General features: G+C 44.0%; 2 protein-coding genes across 2 annotated transcripts in view; both read right to left on the bottom strand.

Annotated features, from left to right (window-relative positions):
* LOC146640643 (NLR family CARD domain-containing protein 3-like) overlaps window positions 1–21,406 on the bottom strand; it is a 133,891-nt gene that overhangs the window by 100,599 nt on the left and 11,886 nt on the right. The gene's annotated exons all lie outside the window — the stretch shown is intronic.
* On the bottom strand, window positions 5,180–10,904 carry LOC146640644 (stonustoxin subunit beta-like). Its single transcript, XM_085400074.1, has 2 exons — window positions 10,802–10,904; window positions 5,180–6,871 (listed from the first exon to the last, which is right to left on the bottom strand). The coding sequence occupies exons 1-2, from the start codon at window positions 10,902–10,904 to the stop codon at window positions 6,312–6,314; spliced, it is 663 nt and encodes a 220-aa protein (XP_085256200.1). The 3' UTR covers window positions 5,180–6,311.

Raw genomic sequence — 21,406 nt, 5'->3', positions numbered from 1 at the left:
TGTTGCCACACACGGCCTCTAAAATCTCTTCCACGCTTTCTGTCTGAAGTCCACTCTCTGTGTCGGATCCACAGGAAACAACAAGATCTTATTAACATGGTTTTCAATGTGTCTCCTTCCAAAAAGTCCAACCAATGAACAAATGTGTGTATTTGTGGAGGCCGAACAAAAGCATGACACATTTCTCTGTTTCTATAAACTGGAGTCAAACACAAACATGAAGAGTTTCACTGACAGACTCCAAAATGCCCCCACAGTGGATCAAAGGGAAATCCTACAGTGTGGCCAGAGACTCTTAATGGCTCCAACATCAACACATCCACAATGTTGGATCCAGTTCTGCCTCACAGAGTTACTAAGACACACCCTCTGCAGCATCACAACAGCTCCACCTGCTTCACCTGCCTCCTCAGCATCTGTACACCTGAAGAGAAAAGAAAGGCTCCAACAGCTCAAATCTACAAAGGATTCATGAAGTTTCATCCAACAATAACATGTTTGCCTTCCACAGTGTGCTGTTAGACACCACTGTACCTCTGCCATTTCAAAAAGAGCAGCTTGGGAACATTTTGGCTCCAAACACTTTGTGTTTAAGTTCTTTGTTTTCTTTGTGAAGCCGACAACATCTGGAGCTTTGTGACTCATAGAAACATCATTTTGTTCTTTAGATGACAGCAGATTGGGACTGAATAATCAATCACTATCAAACCAATAAAGACAAACATGCTGATTTTACAGGAACTTTGTTGGAGAAGCTGCAAAGACATGAAACTGGTGGAGATCCCAAACCAGTTGATAGTGCTGGTTATTCCAAATAAAGCTGTTTCCCTTTGAGATGAAATGACTTTGTGTCCTGATATATAATAAAGATGTTGTTGTTTTTGAGCCCCTGTATTAAAAGTAGTTTAAAGTCAGCTTGAGTTTGATGTCTTTATGTCAAAGCTGCTCATGATGTTGAGCTGCTGATGGAATAAAAACAATATAAAAGCATGTAGTCCAGACTTAAATGTAGCCTGTTGTTAGCTGAGGTCCACACACAGTGTTTGACAGTGTAAAGTGTGTGAAAGGGCTGCTGGTGGAGCTCACTAGGATGAGCAGGTGACCACGAGGTGGAGAGCAGCTGGCCTGGCTTTGACCCGGGCCACGCCCCCTTTCTCTCTGCTTTGCTGTCACTTATCTTCACTGCTCTGTCCAATAAAGCTGAAAAAGGCCCCGAATCAAAGAAATCTGCTGCAGCCTCTGAAATGTCTTCTGTTTCCTTCCCGACGGCTTTTTCACCGTCAGCCCATCAGACAGTCCAGCAGCATTTATGATGATGTCATGATGTTGAAGAGGCTGCTACGGTGGCCTCCCATGACCCCCAGCCTCATCACAGCTGAGATGCAGACATTTGAAAACATTCAGCAGACAACTGAATAACAGTCCAACACAACAGTCTGTGTGCAGACACACACTGACCTTTCATAGAGTCAAACACAGCTGGTTGAGTCATTTCTCTGTGAGTCTAAAGTGAATCTAGTATTTGAAAGTCCACTTCCTGTATTTGTTGTTGAAGACTTCTTCAGCTTCTTCTCAAGGACATCAGCTGCTTGTTTGGCAGCAGAGGCAGTTAAGAAGCTTCCTGAAAAACACTGAACAGTGAGTTCACTGTGGCATATGACAGATTCAGCTCTCTGTGTGCAAATGTGTCTGTGTCGACCTTTCAAATGCTGTTGAATCCAAAACATCAGCGGCTCCTCGGCTGCTCACTTCATGCACTTCTGTCTGTGTGACAGTCCAATGACATCACAGCTGTTTCCAGCCCCAGTGTCTCAGGACTGGACACCTTTAAACATGTCGAGGATCAAACAGCGTCCAGCTAAACACACATGAAACTATCAGAGCTGACAATCATTCCAATAACATCTAATGGTTCATGTATGTAGACACAGGACTACAAGGAAATGGCTCTCAGCATCTGGCTGTGGGAACACATGAGTCCCTGTTTGTGTTCAGATTGTGTGCATGTTTTAGACGTGTGTCACATGTAGAAACACAACAATCCCACAATGACACACAGATGTGTTTGACACAGCTGTGCAGCTGTAAGTTGTTTCTAATGATTCATTGAAGCTCTTCTAACATTCTGGAGACGATCAGTACATGAATCTGTTCAACACGACAACAATTTGACTTCAGTGTGAACGTTTGCATTAAATAACCTTCTTCATCCAGCTGACAGCATCTTCATCCTATGATGTGAACAGTTCCTCCTGTTGATGACAAACCTCTGACAGGATCTGCTTGAGGAGCTTTTTCATGTGCAGCTCTCTGAGCTCAGGGCTGAGCTGCTGTTTCATCTTTAAGAGCTGCTGCCTCCTCGCCGGACTTGTTCTCCTCTTCTTCTCCTAATGACACCATTTCTGCTTCATATTAAATTCAATAAAGATGCTGACATGTATCTGTAGCAACAACATCATTGAATCTAGAACAACTGGAGCCAAACCAGTGGCTCTGCTGGGATCACTGGTGAGCCAACACTTCCTTGTTGATGCAGATTTCAGGGCTTCCTTTTGCTCCTCCGTTATAACTGTTCTCTCTTCTCAACACATGATGACACAAAGGAATCAGCAGTGACAAAGATGATGCTGAAGAGAAGCACACACTTCACACATATAACAGACCAGTGCAGTTACACACACCTCTGCTCGACATCAGGCCTCAAACAAAGACACAAAACACTAACTTGACTCTAAACAGAAGAAACGAGCAGCTGTTTCTGTTCTGTGCTTATTTATATTTGACACACATGCTTCTCTTTGTGCAAACACACATCGCACTATAAGGGTAACCTCGCACACAATGATTGGACAGCACAGTGATGATGCTGGGAGATCCTATACGCAGCAACACAGAAACACTGAGAACTTTAAACAATGATGGAAAGTGTTATAAATGACTTGTTGGCCTCTGATCTGTCACAAACAGCTGAAACGTGTCTCTCATGAGTCACATGAAGGTTTTTGACAGAAAGGACAAAAAGTAGCTGCAGTCAGTTTGTGTCATTTTTATATTTATTCATCTGGGAGAAAAATCTGAGGGACATTAAAATGTGTTTTCAACAGAGACAAGAACATGAATATAACAGAACAGGTAAATGAACATGTTTCAAGTAAACAGCTGGACTGATCAGGTCCAAACACAGAGTGATAAACTTGTCAAACAGCTGTCATATCTTTATATAGAAGCTCTTTATAAATGCTGCTCACTGCAGTCTGTTTACTAATAATGTCAAAGTGTTAGAAACACAGAAACATCAGAATGGTCTTTGTTCACAGAAACCTGTCTGGGATCCTTTGTTGTTCTTTTGATGCAGAGTTACATTATAAATATAAAGAGTTATTTCAGAGTCTCATCAGTTTTCCTGCATGTCTTTATTTAACACATCAGCAGGGCTGAAGCTCTCATGTTAAACACACACTGATCTATGGACACGTTCATGTGTTTCTAACAGAACCAGGCTGTTATCAGCCTGCACTAACATTATGTCACACACACTGAATGTAACAGTGACAGTTTACATCATCACACAATCAGCTGTGATTGTTTCACTGTCATCAAACGAGTCAACAGGAAGTAGAATCAATAGAAACCAATCATTTACTGACAGCATGTCTGATGGAAATAAGTGCAGATTATGTATGAAGTCTAACTGCACACAGTAACTGTGTTACAATAAGGACTTAACAGCGCCCTCTGCTGGAGTGTTTCAGTACTGCGTTAACTAGAATACACCACCTCCTCCTCACACCACCTGCTACAGCTCTACTCTTCTATGACTACAGTCATCCACAGCACTGATGTGAGGTCACATGGTTCATATGTAAGGAGCACAGCTGACCTCAGGTCAGTTTAATGACTGTGAGCAGCAGCTGTGTTATTGTCACTGTGACAGGGAGACACTCTCAGACACAGCGCTCATGTCAGCTTGTTCTCATGCAGGAGGATCAGGAGCTCCATGTTTGTCTTTCTGTTTGAATCATGATGTGTTTGTGCCATCAGAGTCTGTCATGAGTACTCAGGGTTTCACAGCAGCTCTTCTGGATGCTGACGAGGACTCCAACCTCATGTTTCACCTCTCTGAGCTTCTGATGTCTGTGAACACTCGTGTTTCTTCTCTGGGCTCATCTGGACAAAAACACCTTTCTGTGTTTGGCTGCAGCCTCATTCTGACTGACAGGAAGTGTGTTATCCATGAGCTGCACTTCTGTGAGGAAGTTTCCTGCTGTGTTTCCTGTCTGTGGACAAACACGAGTGTTCCAGCTGAGGACTTGGTTCCTTCCACCTGTCCATACAGGACATCACGCTGTCTGCAGCTCTGTAAATGCAGCTCCAGGTCCTTCCACGTGCTGCTCTGTATTTGTGCAGTTTGTAGTGTGTCCTGGGAAACGTAGCACACATGGTGTTCTTCTGCTGTTTCCTCCTTTCACTGAGTGTGAAACACTGACGCTGTGCTGTTGTTCACAGAGGGGAGCTGATTCTAGCTGCAGCTGGACTCTGTCATCTAACTGAATGTGTTGGTGCTGATCACGGGGCTCTGAGGGGGGAGCAGCAGGAGGACTCTGGATGCTGACGTCAGTGTATCTGTGGAAGCTCCCACAGCGTGTCTGTCATTCAATATTGTGCTGTATATTGTATCTATGCAAAGATGAACAGACTGTGTGTTCACTGGTCTCTGTGCTGCAGCTCTGATGTCATCATCACTCCCTCCTCCACCCTCAGCAGTCCCAGCATGCTGCTGTGGTGCACCCCACCCTCACTCTACACCTGAGCCACAGACCACACCCTCCACCTCAATATACACCACAGTTTTCTCTGCTGTGGAAATGAGATCAGGAGGAAATCATCATTATTATTATTTAATAAACGCTCACATTAATGTGGGCTTATTTGTTTCATATTAGAAACATTAGTTGAGTGTTTTTAGTATAAAATGGTCAAAGTCCCTCTTTTTGCTCCTCCCCTCACCTGTGGATGGGCGGTGCTGTTACCGTGGTGACAGCTTGGATGTGTTTCAGTCCTGCCTGGTTATCACTGCAGGAATCTTTCACATTTATTACAGGTAATAACTCTGATTTTTCTGTGTATTATGAACCAAATGTATCCTGATACACACAGAGATGGATGAGCAGAGGTTTTTTTTGCAGTTTATGTAGTTACTATGGACTTAATGCATACATATTATTAAAATTAGGGCTATAACAGTTGTATTGATGTATAGCAACTTGAAATGCTCCCACAAATGGCTCCACAGCATGTAAAAATATAACAAAAGCTCTGGTGGACTTGGTTTTGTGGTCAGTCTTAAAGGGTGAAGTTAAACTCTGTAATCTTCACTGTGTCACAGAGTTCAGTGAGTCCCGTTATTCACAGTATCAATCAGATCATCAGAGAACAGCTGATCAGCAATCAGTGGTGCCAACAGCGCCTCCTGTGGTGAGAGGATGCAATAATGCAATGTAGCATTTTTCCACTCAACACTTGCAGTCATGGAAACTGTCTGTTGGATCTGTGTGACGTTGCTTTCTTGGTTAGAGTTCCTCACAAATGTCCAGATGATTCTTCTAATGAGGCGTCGACCATGTTTGCAGCTCTTTGGAAGAAAACGTCGCCCTTTGCCATCCTTACTTTTCTTTGACTTCTTCAAATGCAGCTGAACTCCAGCTGGTATTTTCTTGGACTTTGCAGCTGTTTCTGGTCATCAGTTCATTCCTGCAAACCTCTGAAGCTGAACAACAATGATGCTGCATTGCTGGCTGATCCCAAAAGGTTGATTCTGTTCATCTGGACGTTTTCAGAAACGTTTGCTCACTGATCAGGTGACTTCTTCAGTCTCAGCTGACTGCAGCTTTACAAGCTTACAAACAGCACATTTGCACAATGACTGAAAGCAGCAGCACCTGATATATATGATACTAATATAATACATATACATATATAATCCATACTAATGATGAAGGAACTGAGCTCACAGTCCATTGTTCATTCAGTGAACTACTCAGTTTATTTTGGGCCTCAGAAATGCTCACTCTGTTTGTACATCACTGTCAGCAATAGACTCATTCTGCTGTGTGGACAGGAACACATGTGACATCACTTCCTGTTTGGAAGAAGTTTACAAGGAATCATTTAGAAGAGTTTCAAACATCAACTGATTGAATCCATGAATCTGAAAACGTGTTTGTGAGTGAAAGAGACAGACATGTACAGACTGAACTATCTGTTCAACAGTCAGAGTGTTTCTGTAACAGGAGACACTCTTTACACTCCACTCAGCACAGGGACACTGAGGAACCAGGAGACCAGAGAAACCTAAACCCAGGATAAAGAGTTTGAGTGAATGTGGTGTTGAAGGTGTGGAGGTGGATCAGAGTGTCAGAGGAGACTCTGTAGAAGGACAGAGTGCCAGCAGGACAGTCCACATACACTGCTGCTCTGTTAGAGACAGAGGAGGAGGAGGAGGAGGAGGAGGAGGAGGAGGAGGAGGAGATGGATGTGTGTCTGTTATTGTGACTGACAGAACGAGGACCATCATCATAGCAGAACAGACTCCAGGACTGATCATTGCGTCCAAACACACAGTCATCACTGCCTCCTTTCCTTCTGATGCTTCTGTAACTCACTGATATATCAACGTTTCCTCTCCACTCGACCTCCCAGTAACAGCGACCAGTCAGACCATTTCTACACAGCAGCTGTTCACAAACATCAAATCTGTCTGGATGATCAGGATATGACTGAACCTCCCACACATGTGTCACCTTCCTGTTGTTGTCAGACAGTTGGAGCTTTGTGTTCACTGTGTTTGTGTCGATTGTGAGTTGACAGGAATCTGATGGAGAGAACAAACACAATCCAGCTGCAGTTATTGATCCATCATCTGTTCATTGATTGACACTTTGATGATGACTCCTGACATGATGAAGATGGTTGAATGTGTGCTGCTTTGTTTTCATGAATCCCATTAAAAACACACTTACACTTCCTCAGACCTGGTCTCAACCATCGGACTCCAGCAGGCTCCACCCTGAAAGGAGGAGGGGGGTCAGAGCAGCACAGTCAGCATGCACACATGGACATTACATGGCTCTCACACACACACTGTTACACACTGAGCTCAAAGCTCGGCTCCACTGTTTTATTCAAAGAAATCTACATTTATTTATCAGCACATTTAAAAACAGCTTGAGCCAAAGTGCTGCACAGAGTAGAGAGAAAATAGGAAACATACACAGTAATGACTATAAAGACTGGTCAGGATTGAAAGCTACAGAGTACAAATGTGTTTCCAACCGGCTTTTAAAAATGTCCAGTGTTGGTGACGACCTGATGTGAAGGGCGACTGTTCCAGAGTTTGGCTGCAGCCATCGATAAAGCTCACCTCTGTTTTTACGTCTAGTTCTGGTCAGAAGCTGCTTATCTGCAGACCTGAGGGCTCCACTTGGATTCTTTTGTTAAAGAGAGATAAGATGGAGCCAATCCATTCACAGATTTAAAGACAACCAGATCTGGAAGTGGATTCTACCACGTACTGGTAACCAGTGGAAAAAGCTGCTGATGGGTCGTCTAGCACAGACCCACCGCTGGAACCAGACAATTGATGAGGGAGAGAACTGTGACAGCGCCGTTCCTTCACTTGACCTCAGTCGCTCTCGTCTGCTCCCTCGTAACACTGCTCTTTATTGAGCTTACATGAATATGCACAAGTTCATTATGACGTCTTACACAGGTATGAACAAAGAGTACCAGTCTGTGCATAGTGTGTGTGTGTGTGTGTGTCTGTGTGTGTGTCTGTGTCTGTGTCTGTGTGTGTGTGTGTGTGTGTGTCTGTGTCTGTGTGTGTGTGTGTGTGTGTGTTCCAGATGTGACCCTGTGACCCCAAAGCTGGTGCTAAGAGTCCAGCGGTCCCCCTAACAAAGGGCTCTTATACTTAACCAGACACAGAGCAGGTGTCCTCCTACACCAGGGGTCTCAAACTCGCGGCCCGCGGGCCAATTGCGGCCCGCAGGACGATAGTTTTTGGCCCCACCTTAACATGAAAATGTAATGTTAGTTTGATAATGTATGACACTTTACAGTGTTGTGGGCGGAGCTGAATTAACCCACCAATCAGGGTGGGATATGGATCTCAGGGGACACCAGCCGGGCTTGATGCAAGCAGGGAAACATTTCTCAATGAGTCAAAGTTCCAGCAGCGTTGCCCTGGAGTGTTTCTTTCTTTCCTGTGCCTGGCTGGCTTCCTCCTTTCTATTGGGCAAACACCGACATTCGCCCCAGCGCGCTGCGTTCACAACACTTCAAAAAAAGTTGTTTTTTTAAGTTGCTGCCCAGCGGGACATTATACGTATATAGATTTATACACACGTCAGTGGGATTTAAAGTTATTTTTCCACAGAGAGAGATCTCATATTAACTCTCACAGTGATGCGTAGGCGGCGGGATAAAAGAAAAGTCATGAACTCAATGCAGCCCAATTTAGTCTGCAGTCACATAGCGACACCTGTTCATCGGCAACAACAGTCCCCGGTAACCCGGACTAATTATAGGGTCGCACCGTAATTTGTGGCTCCATGTTTTTATTTGCATCACTGCGTTTGCATTGCAGCAAACATGAACATTACATATATTTCAATATAATGTAAAAGCAGTCAAAACAACTAACATCAGAAACAGCTGATGTTATTTGTTATATGTCACGGTGTCGTTTCCGCTTCTTTCTCCTGTAACAACAGCCCAGCGCCGTGAGCAGTCGCCTTTTTTGCGCTCGCTATCCCTGCACTTTCTACCATCTGCAAACGCCACGGTGTTCGTGTCGTCATGAAAGACATGAACATCGAGCGTAAAAACAAAGGAGACTGCTACCGGCTTTTTATCTGCCGATCGCCGTGCTACGGTTGCAAGAAAAAGAAGCAGAAATGACGTTCTCTACGCGTTGAGACGTTCCCCGTCCGTCGGCTAAACGCTTGATTGAAACTTCAATGCGACAGTGACACCAAGTAGAATTATAAATGTCACATAGCCCCAAACATGTCTTTTTCAAAGCCTGCGGTGAAGAGAAAGGTTGGTGATGAGCACCGACAATTTCAGGAAAAGTGGGAAATGCAATATTTCTTTGTTGAGCACAGGGGCACCCCGACCTGTCTTATTTGCACAGAGAAAGTTGCGCTGCACAAGGAATACAATTTGAAACGTCATTACACAACTAGACATGCTGAGCTGGATGCAAAATACCAGGGAGACGAGAGAGCGAACCGGGTTGCCAGTCTTAAAACAGATCTACTGAGGCAGCAAGATTTCTCCAAGAAAGCAACCAAAGAGAATAATGCAGCAGTCGGAGCCACGTGGTTAGTGAGATGATTGCTAAAGCAGGGAAGCCATTCACAGAAGGTGCATTTGTCTAAAAGTGCATATTGCAGGCTGCAAATATAGTCTGTCCGGGAAAGAAAGGTCAGTTTAGCAACATCAGCCTTTCTGCCAACACCGCAGCAGATCGCATTTCTGACCTGTCAAGTGACATTTATGACCAACTGTGTGAGAAAGCCAAATGTTTCAGTGTATACTCAGTCGCTCTTGATGAGACCACAGACATCACCGACACTGCCCAGCTCCCAATGTATGTCCGTGGTGTTGATGACAGTTTTGAAGTGATGGAGGAGCTGCTCACAGTAATTCCAATGCATGGCCAGACCACCGCTCAGCAGATATTTACAAGCTGTGTGATGCCATTGAGAATGTTGGTTTGCCATGGAAGAGGTTTGTTGGAATAACAACAGATGGAGCGCCATCAATGACAGGGAGGAAACATGGACTGGTGGCACAAAACAAACTGGAAGAGGAAGGCGTGGAGGAGGCCATTGCTCTGCACTGCATCATCCATCAGCAGGTCCTTTGCAGCAAATGCCTGAAGTTTGACAATGTGATGTCTATTGTTGTGAAATGCATCAACCAAATCAGATCCAGGGGCTTAAAGCACCGAAGGTTCTGTGCTTTTTTAGAGGAAATGGAGTCAGAATATGGGGATGTGCTCGACTTCACTGAGGTACGTTGGCTCAGCAGGGGAAATGTATTAAAGAGACTTTTTGAGTTGAGAGCAGAAGTGAAGCCTTCATGGAGAAGGATGGAGTTAGTGTTCCTGTGTTAACTGATCCCAAATGGCTCATGGACTCAGCTTTTCTTGTTGATATGACACATGAGCTTAATGTACTGAACAAGACGTTACAAGGCCAGGGGCAACTTGTCAGTGCTGCCTATGACAACGTGAGAGCATTCTCCACAAAACTGGCGCTCTGGAAAGCTCAGCTCTCTCAGACAAACCTTTGCCATTTCCCAGCATGCAAGGCACTCGTGGATGCAGGCACACCATTCAGTGCTGACGAGTATGTTGATGTCATTTTGAGGCTACAGGAGGAATTTGATCACAGATTTGCTGACTTCAAGACACACAGAGCCACCTTTCACATTTTTGCGGACCCCTTCTCCTTTGATGTGCAAGATGCCCCTTCTGTGCTTCAAATGGAGCTCATTGAGCTGCAGTGCAACTCTGAACTCAAAGCAAAGTTCAGGGAGGTGAGTGGAAAAGCAGACAAGCTTGGACAATTTTTGAGAGACTTGAGCCCTAGTTTCCCTCGGCTTTCCCAAATGTTCAAGCGGACCATGTGCCTTTTTGGTAGCACATACTTGTGCCAAAAGCTCTTCTCCACTTTGAACTTCAATAAGTCCAAGTACAGGTCCAGACTTACGGATGATCATCTTCAAGACATACTGAGGGTCGCAACTGCTTCCTCCCTCAGGCCAAATCTGGCTCGGCTATGCGAGAGGAAACGCTGCCAGGTCTCTAGCAGCAAGGAGTAGGCAAGAGAAGCCATGTTCAGAAGAACAGTTCATTTTCTACAGTGTTCCATTCATGTTCAGAAGAAGGTTATAGAACTGTTAATACAGACATTTCAATCTAAACACAGCAGATATAGAAGCCTGAAAGATACACACAAGTTCACTGACTAAAAACATCTTATTATTATTTTATTTATGTATTACAGATTGATTTATTTTCTTATTAATTCTTAATTTGTTTATTCATTTTTCATATTTTGTGTTAAAAAATAAAAATAAAGAGATTTGAGAAGATTGGAATTTTTTAACCATGCCTTTCTTGTGGAAAACCTAATGCGGCCCAGCCTCACCCAGACTCTGCCTGCAGTGGCCCCCAGCTAAATTGAGTTTGAGACCCCTGTCCTACACCATAAATCAGTAAGAGAGGGTACGACCTCTCTCATGGCCCCAAGTGGTGTGTGCATGCCAGAGCACTCTGGAAGGCACACAGAGTCTTTACAGACTACTCAGGATCAAACCTCTATCATCATGCAATCGATTATACAACTCTAAGCATATATGAGTAAATATTTCTAAGTATAAATGACAATCAACAATATAAACCTTACAGCTGGTTTTAATAACAGAATTTATTTGTTTCTCAAACGAGAAAGCGCTATCGAGAAACACTCCTAAATCTTTAGTTCTGAACTTTTCCAGTGGGCCAAGGTCGACATTATCTGCTAATGCTAAATAGGCTGCCGTTATTAACTAATGCTAATTTGATGTGAATTAGCATTATGCACTAATGCTAACACTTTTTAACAATGTGAGTAGCTAATGCTAACACTATTTCCCTTAACTTCATAACAATGTGAACGGCTAATGCTAACACTCTTTTTCCTAGCATTACAACATCTGAGCTGCTAATGCTAAGTAGTCCGCCATTAGCACCTACGTCTAATTTAAGGCAAATACGCATTAGAACCTAATGCTCATATCGTTTTCCTTTGCTTTATAGCAATGTGAGCAGCTACTGCTAAATAGCATTAGCTAATAACAGCAGTCTAATTTAATGCAAGTTAGTATCATTTGTATTATGACGATGTGAGGAGTTAATGCTAAGTATGCTGCCATTAGTGGCTAATTCTAATTAGGGGTGAATAATTATTACAAGCTAATGCTAATATCGTTTTCTCTTCCCTTTTAACAATGTGAGCAGCTAGTGCTAGGTAGGCTGAAGCTAGCCGCTAATGCTAAAGCTAAAGATAATTTGATGTGAATTAGCATTACATTAGTGAAGAGTTAATGCTAAGTAGACTGCCATTAGCAGGTAATGCTAATTTTAGGTGAATAGGAATTGGCAGCTAATGCTAATACCATATTTTCTTGCTTTAACCCTTTAAAACTGGTCAGAGTGGGCACACTCCGTTTTGTGCAACTATTTTTAAATCCCGGTAGCACTGTAACCACGTGAGCTAGCGCAATAATTTTTTTTGCATATGAAACCTGAGTTGTACTTACATCTTATGCCATCAGCTTGTCCTAGGTTACAGTTTCCTTCCACATATGCTTAGGACTCATATTGCACTGCTGGAAATAGTTTATTTTGATGCATATGCTGTTATTTTGCAAATTTGCAGTATAATATTCATTTTTGTTTTTCCTGCAGTATATAAAAATTGGTGTATTTCAAAAATAAAACTATGAAGGCACTCAAAATAAATTTCCTGTGGTGGGAAACTATTTTGTGCAACTTTTTTGTATTTACAGTTTTGAGGGATAAGCCTCTTAAATTTTTCTAACTAGAAATATATGTTAAAAAAACAAAAACGATTTTCAATTTTTTTGTAGTTTATTGCACTTTTTTGCAATTTATGTAATTACTATGTACTTAATACATACATATTATTAAAATTTAGTCTGTAATGGTTGTATTGATGTATAGTAACTTGAAATGCTCCCAAAAATGGCTCTACAGCATGTAAAAATATAATATAAGCTCTGGCGGACTTGGTTCTATGGTAGGTCTTAAAGGGTTAAATCAATATCAGTAGCTAATCCGATTGCTCAGTCTGACGTCAGGTGAAGTCATTTTTATGCATTTAAGAGCTGTGTTGAATTCAACATTACAAACTGAACATTAGAACTACCCTCTTCTCCAGGATTTTCCTGATTTAACATTTCAATATGATTCATTTTTGTTCTCTACACCTGCCGTCATCACTTCAATTATTCCCACTGTGGATTTGATCATATTGTTTGCCCAGCATCTCTACATTTTCCCATCCATACTACCTGTAGCTCATTAACACTATTAATACTGGAAACTGCTGTTGAAGCCTGATGGTGACACTTTCTGGTGAAGAAGTGAATTGCAGTAACAGGACTGGCTGGCTTATGATACACTGGACATTTCCAGCGCTTTGTTTTCTCTGCTCACAGACAACACAGATACACGCATGTATATACAGCCCACGTCCAGCTCTGCATGCACTCCTGCTGCTCCATTTCTATAGAGAATAAACAACGTAACACAATCATTCTCCATTGTTTTCACTCAACCAGCTGCATTTAATGAAGGAGTTTGAATTTACTTTACAAAAACTGCTGTTGTTTCCTGTCTGCATTCATGTTCTTAACAGTACTCCACACATTCTTAACTGGTGTAGTTCTTCCTAAAGTACTGCAGTATTCCTGCCAGTACATCCTCTTAGTTTTCCTAACTGTTTCCTCTGATGCTCGTTGCTATTCTTTCCTCAATGCAAATTCATGCTAAGCTCCTTCATATCCATCCCTGTTTCTAAACCTGTAATAATTGCTTTAATGTGTCTTTGGCCTAATTATGAGTCTGTCCACATGTTTTTAGTTCCCCACTTGCTTTGGTTTCTTAGGTCTGATTTTCTGAAATTTATCCTTGAAATCATTTACTGGCATCTCTCCCTCTCACTCCCACTTATCCACTTTTCTTGTTTTTTACTTATTTTTTGCCCTGGTTTACATCCCAAAATCCTCTAGTCTTATAGTATACGACAGCGGATCACTTGTAAACATCGGTGCCAAGGTTGCACATCTAATCTTGGACACTTTTAAACCTGACCCTTCCTGGCCGCCAGAGATTCTACGTGGCGCGGAGAACAACAAAGGACGGGCCGCTCATCCGAGGCGCAGAACAAAGAAGCGCCGGGGAAAACGCGCTGGTATTAGGAACAGACTGAGACAGCAGGCGCATCGCGCACCACTGCCCAGTATCCTACTGGCCAATGTACAATCCATGGAGAACAAGCTCGATGACCTAAGAGCAAGGGTCACCTTCCAACGTGACATGAGGGACTGCAACATTCTGTGCTTCACGGAGACATGGCTGACCCCCACCGTGCCGGACCAGGCCGTAACTCTGTCGGATTCATTCTTTGTGCTCCGCGCGGACAGAACGGCAGAGTCGAACAAAACCAAAGGTGGAGGAGTGTGTTTCATGGTAAACAGAAAGTGGTGTGATGCCAGGAGCATTTCTACTCTCTCCAGCGGCTGCTCGCCACATCTGGAGTTCCTGAGCATTAAGTGCCGCCCTTTCTATCTGCCCCGTGAGTTCACCTCAGTCACCGCCACGGTGGTCTACATCCCACTCCAAGCGGACACAGGTATGGCTTTGTCCGAATTACATGATGTGCTAAGCTCGCTTCAAAACAAGGACCCGAGCGCAGCCCTCATTGTAGCAGGAGACTTTAACAAAGCGAACCTCAGACAAGTCATGCCAAACTTTTACCAGCATGTCTCGTGTCCAACGAGAGGGGATCGGATTTTGGATCACTGCTACACGCCATACAAGCAGGGCTACAAAGCTGTCTCACACCCGGCTTTTGGGAAGTCTGACCACAACGCCATCTTCCTCATTCCCCAGTATAAACAAAGCATACGGAGGGAAGACGTGACCACGAGGGAGGTGAAACGGTGGACTGCCCAATCAGAAGCTACGCTACAGGACGCACTCAACGACGTCGACTGGGACATGTTCAGAGCATGCGCAGTCGACATCAACGAGTTTACGGAAGTAGCAGTATGCTTCGTCAATATGCTAGCGGAGGAGATTATCCCCACTGTGAGAGTCACCACATTCCCAAACCAGAAACCGTGGATGGACAGATCGATCCGCACTGCAGTAAACGCCAGGACCGCCTCCTAGAACGCGGGTCTCGCCACTGGCGATATGAGCGCCTACAAAGCGGCCTCATACGGCGTGCGGCGCGCGGTGAGAGATGCCAAACGCCGGTACCGGGAACGTGTGGAGTCCCGCTTCCACCAGGGAGTATGTGGCACGGACTATGCACCATTACGGACTACAAAGCCAGGGACACTGCGCCGATCAACGCTGACTCTGCATTCACCAACGAGCTGAATCGGTTCTACGCCCGTTTCGAGGTTAGCCAGGCGGCTAATGCTATCTACCGCCTGACTACCGAGGACAGTGACGTCATCAGCGAGAGACCGGTGACCAGCATCGCGGAGCATGACGTCCGAGCGGCACTGAGGAGAGTGAACACAAGGAAAGCGGCGGGGCCAGACGGCATCACCGGCCGTCTGCTGCGCTGCTGTGCTGACCAGCTAGCAGGTGTGTTCACTTACATCTTCAACGAGTCCCTGGTGAAGTCTGTGGTCCCCACATGCTTCAAAAGATCCACCATCATCCCTGTGCCCAAGAACAGCAAACCCTCATCCCTGAACGATTACCGGCCAGTTGCACTGACCTCGGTAGTAATGAAGGTGTTTGAGAGGCTGCTGAAGAACATCATCTCCTCCTCCATCCCAGACACCACAGATCCGCTGCAGTTCGCCTACAGATCCAACAGATCCACAGAGGATGCCTGTGGCTGCCGTCAGCAGCACTTATGCAATTTAAGACAATTTTATGGTTCAAGTTACAATGAATAAGTGAAATACTTTATTGTTAATATATGTGTGTGATGTAATGTATGTTGTTGGTTGGAAATACATTTAAAAAGGGTTTACAGAATGTTTCCGGGGTGGAACCAATGTTTAGTCTGATGTTTGAGGTCGACGGTATATTCTGGTACACGCTACACTCGGTAGAGCGCAGCATGCTTTCGTCTCTCTCTGGTGGTGGTAGAGACATGTAGACGCATGCAACGGAGTGTCCGACTATGGGAAAGAGTGACACTACAAGAAGCGTTTTCATTAACCCCTGCAAGTTAATGCGGCCAATGAGGTATGCAATTTGTATATGTTGTGATAGAAAATAAGATGTTTGTTTGTGATAGAGCGAGCGAATTTATGGTAACCACGTGTATATGTTAGCATTTTGTAAAGGTCAAATTGTGAGCATTTATGTTGTTTAATAATGTACTTTATTGTTTATTCTCTATGAGAACAATGTACGGTGGAAATTGATTATTTTATGTTGTTGTACAGTTCTCACGGCATCGTTACAGCATCTCTGGTGGCATCGTTGGTGGCGCCCGTGTGCAATAAATGCCAGTAAATCAAGAACGCCTTGTGTTCGTTTTTCAACTTGGAGGGAGTTACAGTGAGAACTCAGTCTGCTCGACATGAGGCGAGGAGACGAGTAGCTGTGCCTGTCATCCACTGAGCAAGAAGAAATTCATCGCACGCTAGCATCAGACAGATAAGACTATGCATACGCCAGTTAACCTAAGCAGCAAACAATCGAAGTTTACATGGACGATCCTTTAAGTGATGCATTTAAAACAAGTTAAATGTTAAGAAGTGGGTCAACTTTGTCGACTGTTTAAGGAACATTGTAAGAACTGAAAGTAATCTGGTGTTCTGCATATCTCCTTTCTAAGTTCATGGTCCTGTCTAATAAGATGTTTTATAGGTGAAGTCATTTTACCTATTTCTGTTATTTGAAGCTAGAAGTGTTGTAGAATTAAGTGCTGTGTCGTACGTGCTGTTGGGTTAGGAACAAAGCCCACCATATTTATACGACTCAAGTAATAAGGCAAACATCGCAGAATGGATCAAACGACTGAATATGAAACTAAGAATGGCGACTTACTCGAGGATAGTAGTGCCACAAATGTACAGCAGTCACGTGAAGAAGAGCCACGAAGAAGTCAAAGACCTCGAAAGCTTACTGAAAAGGCTCAGCAACTGCATGATGATAAGTCAAAAAAACTTCAGCATCGTTTCACTACAACTTATGATAAATGGAAAGCAAACGCCAAGCAAGCCAAGAAAATGATAAAGGGAGCCCCCTCTGTTGAGGTTGTGAAGGATTTGATGTGTAAGTTAAGTTGTGCATCAGCAGATGTGAAACACGCATATGAAGACTTGCGTAAATGCTCTTCTCCAGACAGTGAGATCCGTCGTAGGGCAGACACCTGTGACGCGGTATCCAAAATAATCTTGGACAATGCAACCACTTATCTTCAGAATAAAGATAACGAAGACGTTCAGATAGAGGATTTAGTCTGGCCTGAGTCTAGTTCAGTGTTTTCATCTTCAGCTTCTCAAGGCACAAGTAAGGGCTCTCAAAGAAGTCTAAGCTCTGCAAGCAGTTCCAGCATAAAGTCACAAAGGTCAAGCCTTTCCTCCATTAAGAGACAAGAGGCCGTAGCAGAGCTAGCTGCTACACAAGCTGCACTAAAGGTCCTGCAAGAGATAGAATGTGAGCAACAAGAACTTGAAAGTCTTGAAGAAGAAAATCGAAAGAAGATTGCATTACAAGATGAAGAAAATGTGGCGAGAAAGAAAGCACTGGAAGAGAAACGCAGACAAATAGAGCGCTTACAGACTGTTAAGAAGCTAAGTGCGGCAAAGGCACGGCTCCAAGTTTATGAACAAGATATAAGCTCGGACGAGGAAATAACAGAGTTACTTCATAACCACGCAGCTCAGCAACATAGATCTCCAGGAGTTATAAGGAGTCCACGTGAGCATCCCGTGATACACCAAGCAGATAGTATCACAGTCCTCGCTGAAGCAATAGCAGAGTCTATTAATGTAAGCCGTCTCCCAACACCTGAACCATCTATCTTCATGGGAGATCCACTAAGGTATAGCGATTGGAAGATGTCATTTCAAACCCTGATAGGCAGGAAAAACATTCCAGTAGGAGAAAGAGTCTATTACCTTCGTAAATATGTTGGTGGACCTGCAAAAAAGGCCATTGAAAGCTACTTCCTATTAGGAACGGATGCAGCTTACAACTCAGCATGGGACATCCTGGGAGAAAGGTTTGGAAGTTCATTCGTGATAGCTAAAGCCTTCAAGGATAAGCTCGTGGCATGGCCCAAAATCGGACCCAAAGACAGCGTCGAGCTGAGGGACTTTTCAGACTTCCTTAGAGGCTGCCAGGCTGCAATGTCCCAGATTAAGGGTCTGGAAGTATTGAACGACTGTGATGAAAATCAAAAACTTCTAACAAAACTGCCAGATTGGCTGGTGGCCAGTTGGAATAGGAAGGTGATTGAGATAGAAGAAACTTGTAAGGTGTTTCCTACTTTCAGTCAGTTTGTGGAATTCATCGCAAAGGAAGCGAAAATAGCTTGCAATCCAGTAACTTCTCTTCATGCCCTGAAGTCTAATGACGGTGAAAAAATAAAGACAACAAAGGCACGAAACATTGGTGCAAAGGTGCTTGCGAGCAACTCTGAAGAGAATGCAGAACGTAAGAAATGCACTTTTTGTGAAAGATGCAATCATGGCATACAGACATGCTGGAAATTCAGGGAAAGACCAGTTGAGGAACGCGTTAAGTTTGTTCAGACAAAGAAATTGTGCTTTGGATGTCTACAACCAGGACATCTCTCAAGGACCTGCAAAAGGAGTCTTTGTGAGACATGTAAGGAAAAACACCCAACATGTTTCCATGAAGACCGTGAAAGAGCAACCAGAAGAGAGAAAAGCAGCAATGAACGTGGGGAGAGTGTAAAAAACTCGAAATCTGCTAAGTCAACGGAAGGAACAGAGAGCAAACATACTCCTGAACCATCAAATGAAGCCACGTCAAACAGAGTAGTGCAAGGTATGGACAGCATGTACTCCTCTACGGTTGTCCCAGTCTGGCTGTCTACATCAAGTAACCCAGAGAATGAAATTCTTGTATATGCACTACTTGACAACCAAAGCGACAACACATTCATTGTGCAAGACAAGGCGGAAGCTCTGGACACGAAAGGGGAAGCTGTGCAGTTAAAACTCTCCACACTTTCATCCAGAAATACAATCATCCCGAGTCAAAGGTTAGTTGGACTGCAGGTGAGAGGTTTCTACTCTTCAAAGAAGATTTCTCTCCCTGTAACCTATTCAAGAGAGTTCATCCCTGCCAATCTAAGTCACATTCCTACACCAAGAACGGCAAGAGCTTGGACACACCTAGAGCATCTTGCAAAGGACATCGCTCCATTGATTGAGTGCAATGTAGGGCTTCTCATAGGATACAACTGTCCTCAGGCTTTGCTGCCCCGAGAGGTCGTCCCAGGTAAAGACAATGAGCCATTTGCTCAAAGGACAGATCTTGGGTGGAGCATAGTCGGTTGTGTTAGCCCATGTGTCGACTATGGTGATGCTATAGGAAGCAGTCACAAGATTGTCATGAAGTCAGTGAAACCTCATCTCCAGACATCTAAGAAGCTCACAAATGAAGTGAAATACATATGTCGAACCCAAGTTAAGGAGTTCATTTCACCACCAGATGTGCTGAGGATGCTTGAGTCTGGCTTCAGTGAGAGAAGAATAGAGGATGCTAATCTATCTCAGGAAGACTTGCGTTTCCTAACCATAATGGAAGAAGGAATCAAAATCAAAGCGGATGGTCACTGTGAAATGCCGCTCCCCTTCAAGAAAGATCCACCAAATCTCCCAGACAATAAGGCATGTGCAGTTCACAGACTTCGATGCTTGAAAGGAAGATTTGAAAGGGGCAAACAATATCAAAAGGACTACACAACCTTTATGAGTGAAATCATAACAAATGGGGATGCAGAAAAGGTCCCAAGGGAAGAAATTAACAACAGTCCTGTATGGTACATTCCTCATCACGGGGTGTATCACCCACACAAGCCAGGAAAAATACGGGTTGTATTCGACTGCTCAGCAAGATTTGAAGGCGTGTCATTAAATGATTACCTTCTCACTGGACCAGAATTAACGAACAGCCTGATAGGTGTTCTCTGCCGCTTTCGCAAGGGACAAGTTGCTATAATGTGCGATATCGAGCGTATGTTCCATCAGTTTCACGTCAAAGCGGAGGACCAGGACTACTTGAGATTTCTCTGGTGGGACGATGGAAACTTCCAGGCTCAACCATCAGTCTATCGTATGCGAGTGCACCTATTTGGAGCTGCCTCCTCCCCTGGTTGTGCAAACTTTGGGTTGAAACATGTTGCTGCCCAAGGACATGGTCACTACAGTGAAACGACCATTCAGTTCATTGAACGAAACTTTTACGTGGACGATGGGCTCACAAGTGTCGCAACCAAGGAGGAAGCCATCAAGTTGGTAAAGGAAGCAAGGCAACTCTGCAGTGCTGGCAAACTGCGAATTCACAAATTCATTTCTAACAATCATGAGGTACTTGCATCCATTCCAGAGAGTGAACGTGCAGATTCGGTACGAAATCGTGACTTGGTTCTTGGTGAGTCCCAAATTGAGAGAGCTCTGGGAATCAAATGGTGCATTGTTGCAGACCAGTTCCATTTCAGAGTGATTGTGGATGAACGCCCACTTTCTAGAAGAGGAGTCTTATCAACTGTGGCATCCATCTATGACCCTCTTGGCTTTGTGTCACCATTTGTTCTGGTTGGAAAGCAAATACTCCAACAGATGTGTCAAGGCAAGGTTGGATGGGATGAGCCACTGTCAGAAGAGCTCAAACCACGGTGGGAGTCTTGGCTTTTAGATTTAAAGAACCTGGCTGACATCAAAATTTAGCGCTGTTATCTCCCAGAAGGTTTTGAGAAAGTTGAAAGATATGAGCTGCATCATTTCTCAGATGCGAGTGTTAAAGGGTACGGTGAATGTTCTTACTTGAGAGCAATCAGCGTTTCAAACCAAGTCCACTGCTCTCTAGTTATTGGCAAAGCCAGGGTGACTCCTACAAAGGTCACCACAGTACCCAGGCTTGAGCTATCAGCAGCAGTTATTGCCCTGCGCACGAGCGACCTGCTTAAAAGGGAGTTGGAAGTTCAAGCCAAAGAATTCCTTTGGACAGACTCGAAGGTTGTTCTTGGATACATCAACAACGAGGCGAGAAGGTTTCACATATTTGTGGCAAATCGCATTCAGCGCATCCAAGAAGGTTCCGATCCAGACCAGTGGAGATATGTGGCTTCTGAGAACAATCCTGCTGATCATGCATCACGAGGTCTGACAGCAAAGGGACTAATCACTTCCAATTGGTTCACCGGTCCAGATTTTATCTGGCGGGATAAACTTCCCGCTGATGACCTTAAGGTGGGAGAGTTGGGAGCTGAAGACCCAGAACTTCGCAAGATCTTTGTCCATAAGACACTGACCACAGAAGATTCGTTGCTTAATCATTTTTCAAGATTCTCAAACTGGACGAAGCTAGTTAGAG

Source organism: Rhamphochromis longiceps, unplaced genomic scaffold, assembly GCF_057381845.1.
Source record: "Rhamphochromis longiceps isolate RC_006_pf unplaced genomic scaffold, R_longiceps_female_GT1.1 unmapped_scaffold_4, whole genome shotgun sequence".
Classification (NCBI taxonomy): Eukaryota; Metazoa; Chordata; class Actinopteri; order Cichliformes; family Cichlidae; genus Rhamphochromis; species Rhamphochromis longiceps.
The sequence above is the reverse complement of the archived record's forward strand: the minus strand, read 5'-3'. Positions and strand labels throughout refer to the sequence as shown.

Excerpts from the sequence above, each read along its gene's own strand:
- LOC146640644 (XM_085400074.1), bottom strand. The coding sequence starts at position 10,904 with ATGGCTTCTCTTGCCTACTCCTTGCTGCTAGAGACCTGGCAGCGTTTC. Across the intron at positions 6,872-10,801 it reads GGAAGCAGTTGCGACCCTCA|ATTCCTGTCAACTCACAATC; the intron begins GTATGTCTTGAA and ends TCTCTCCATCAG.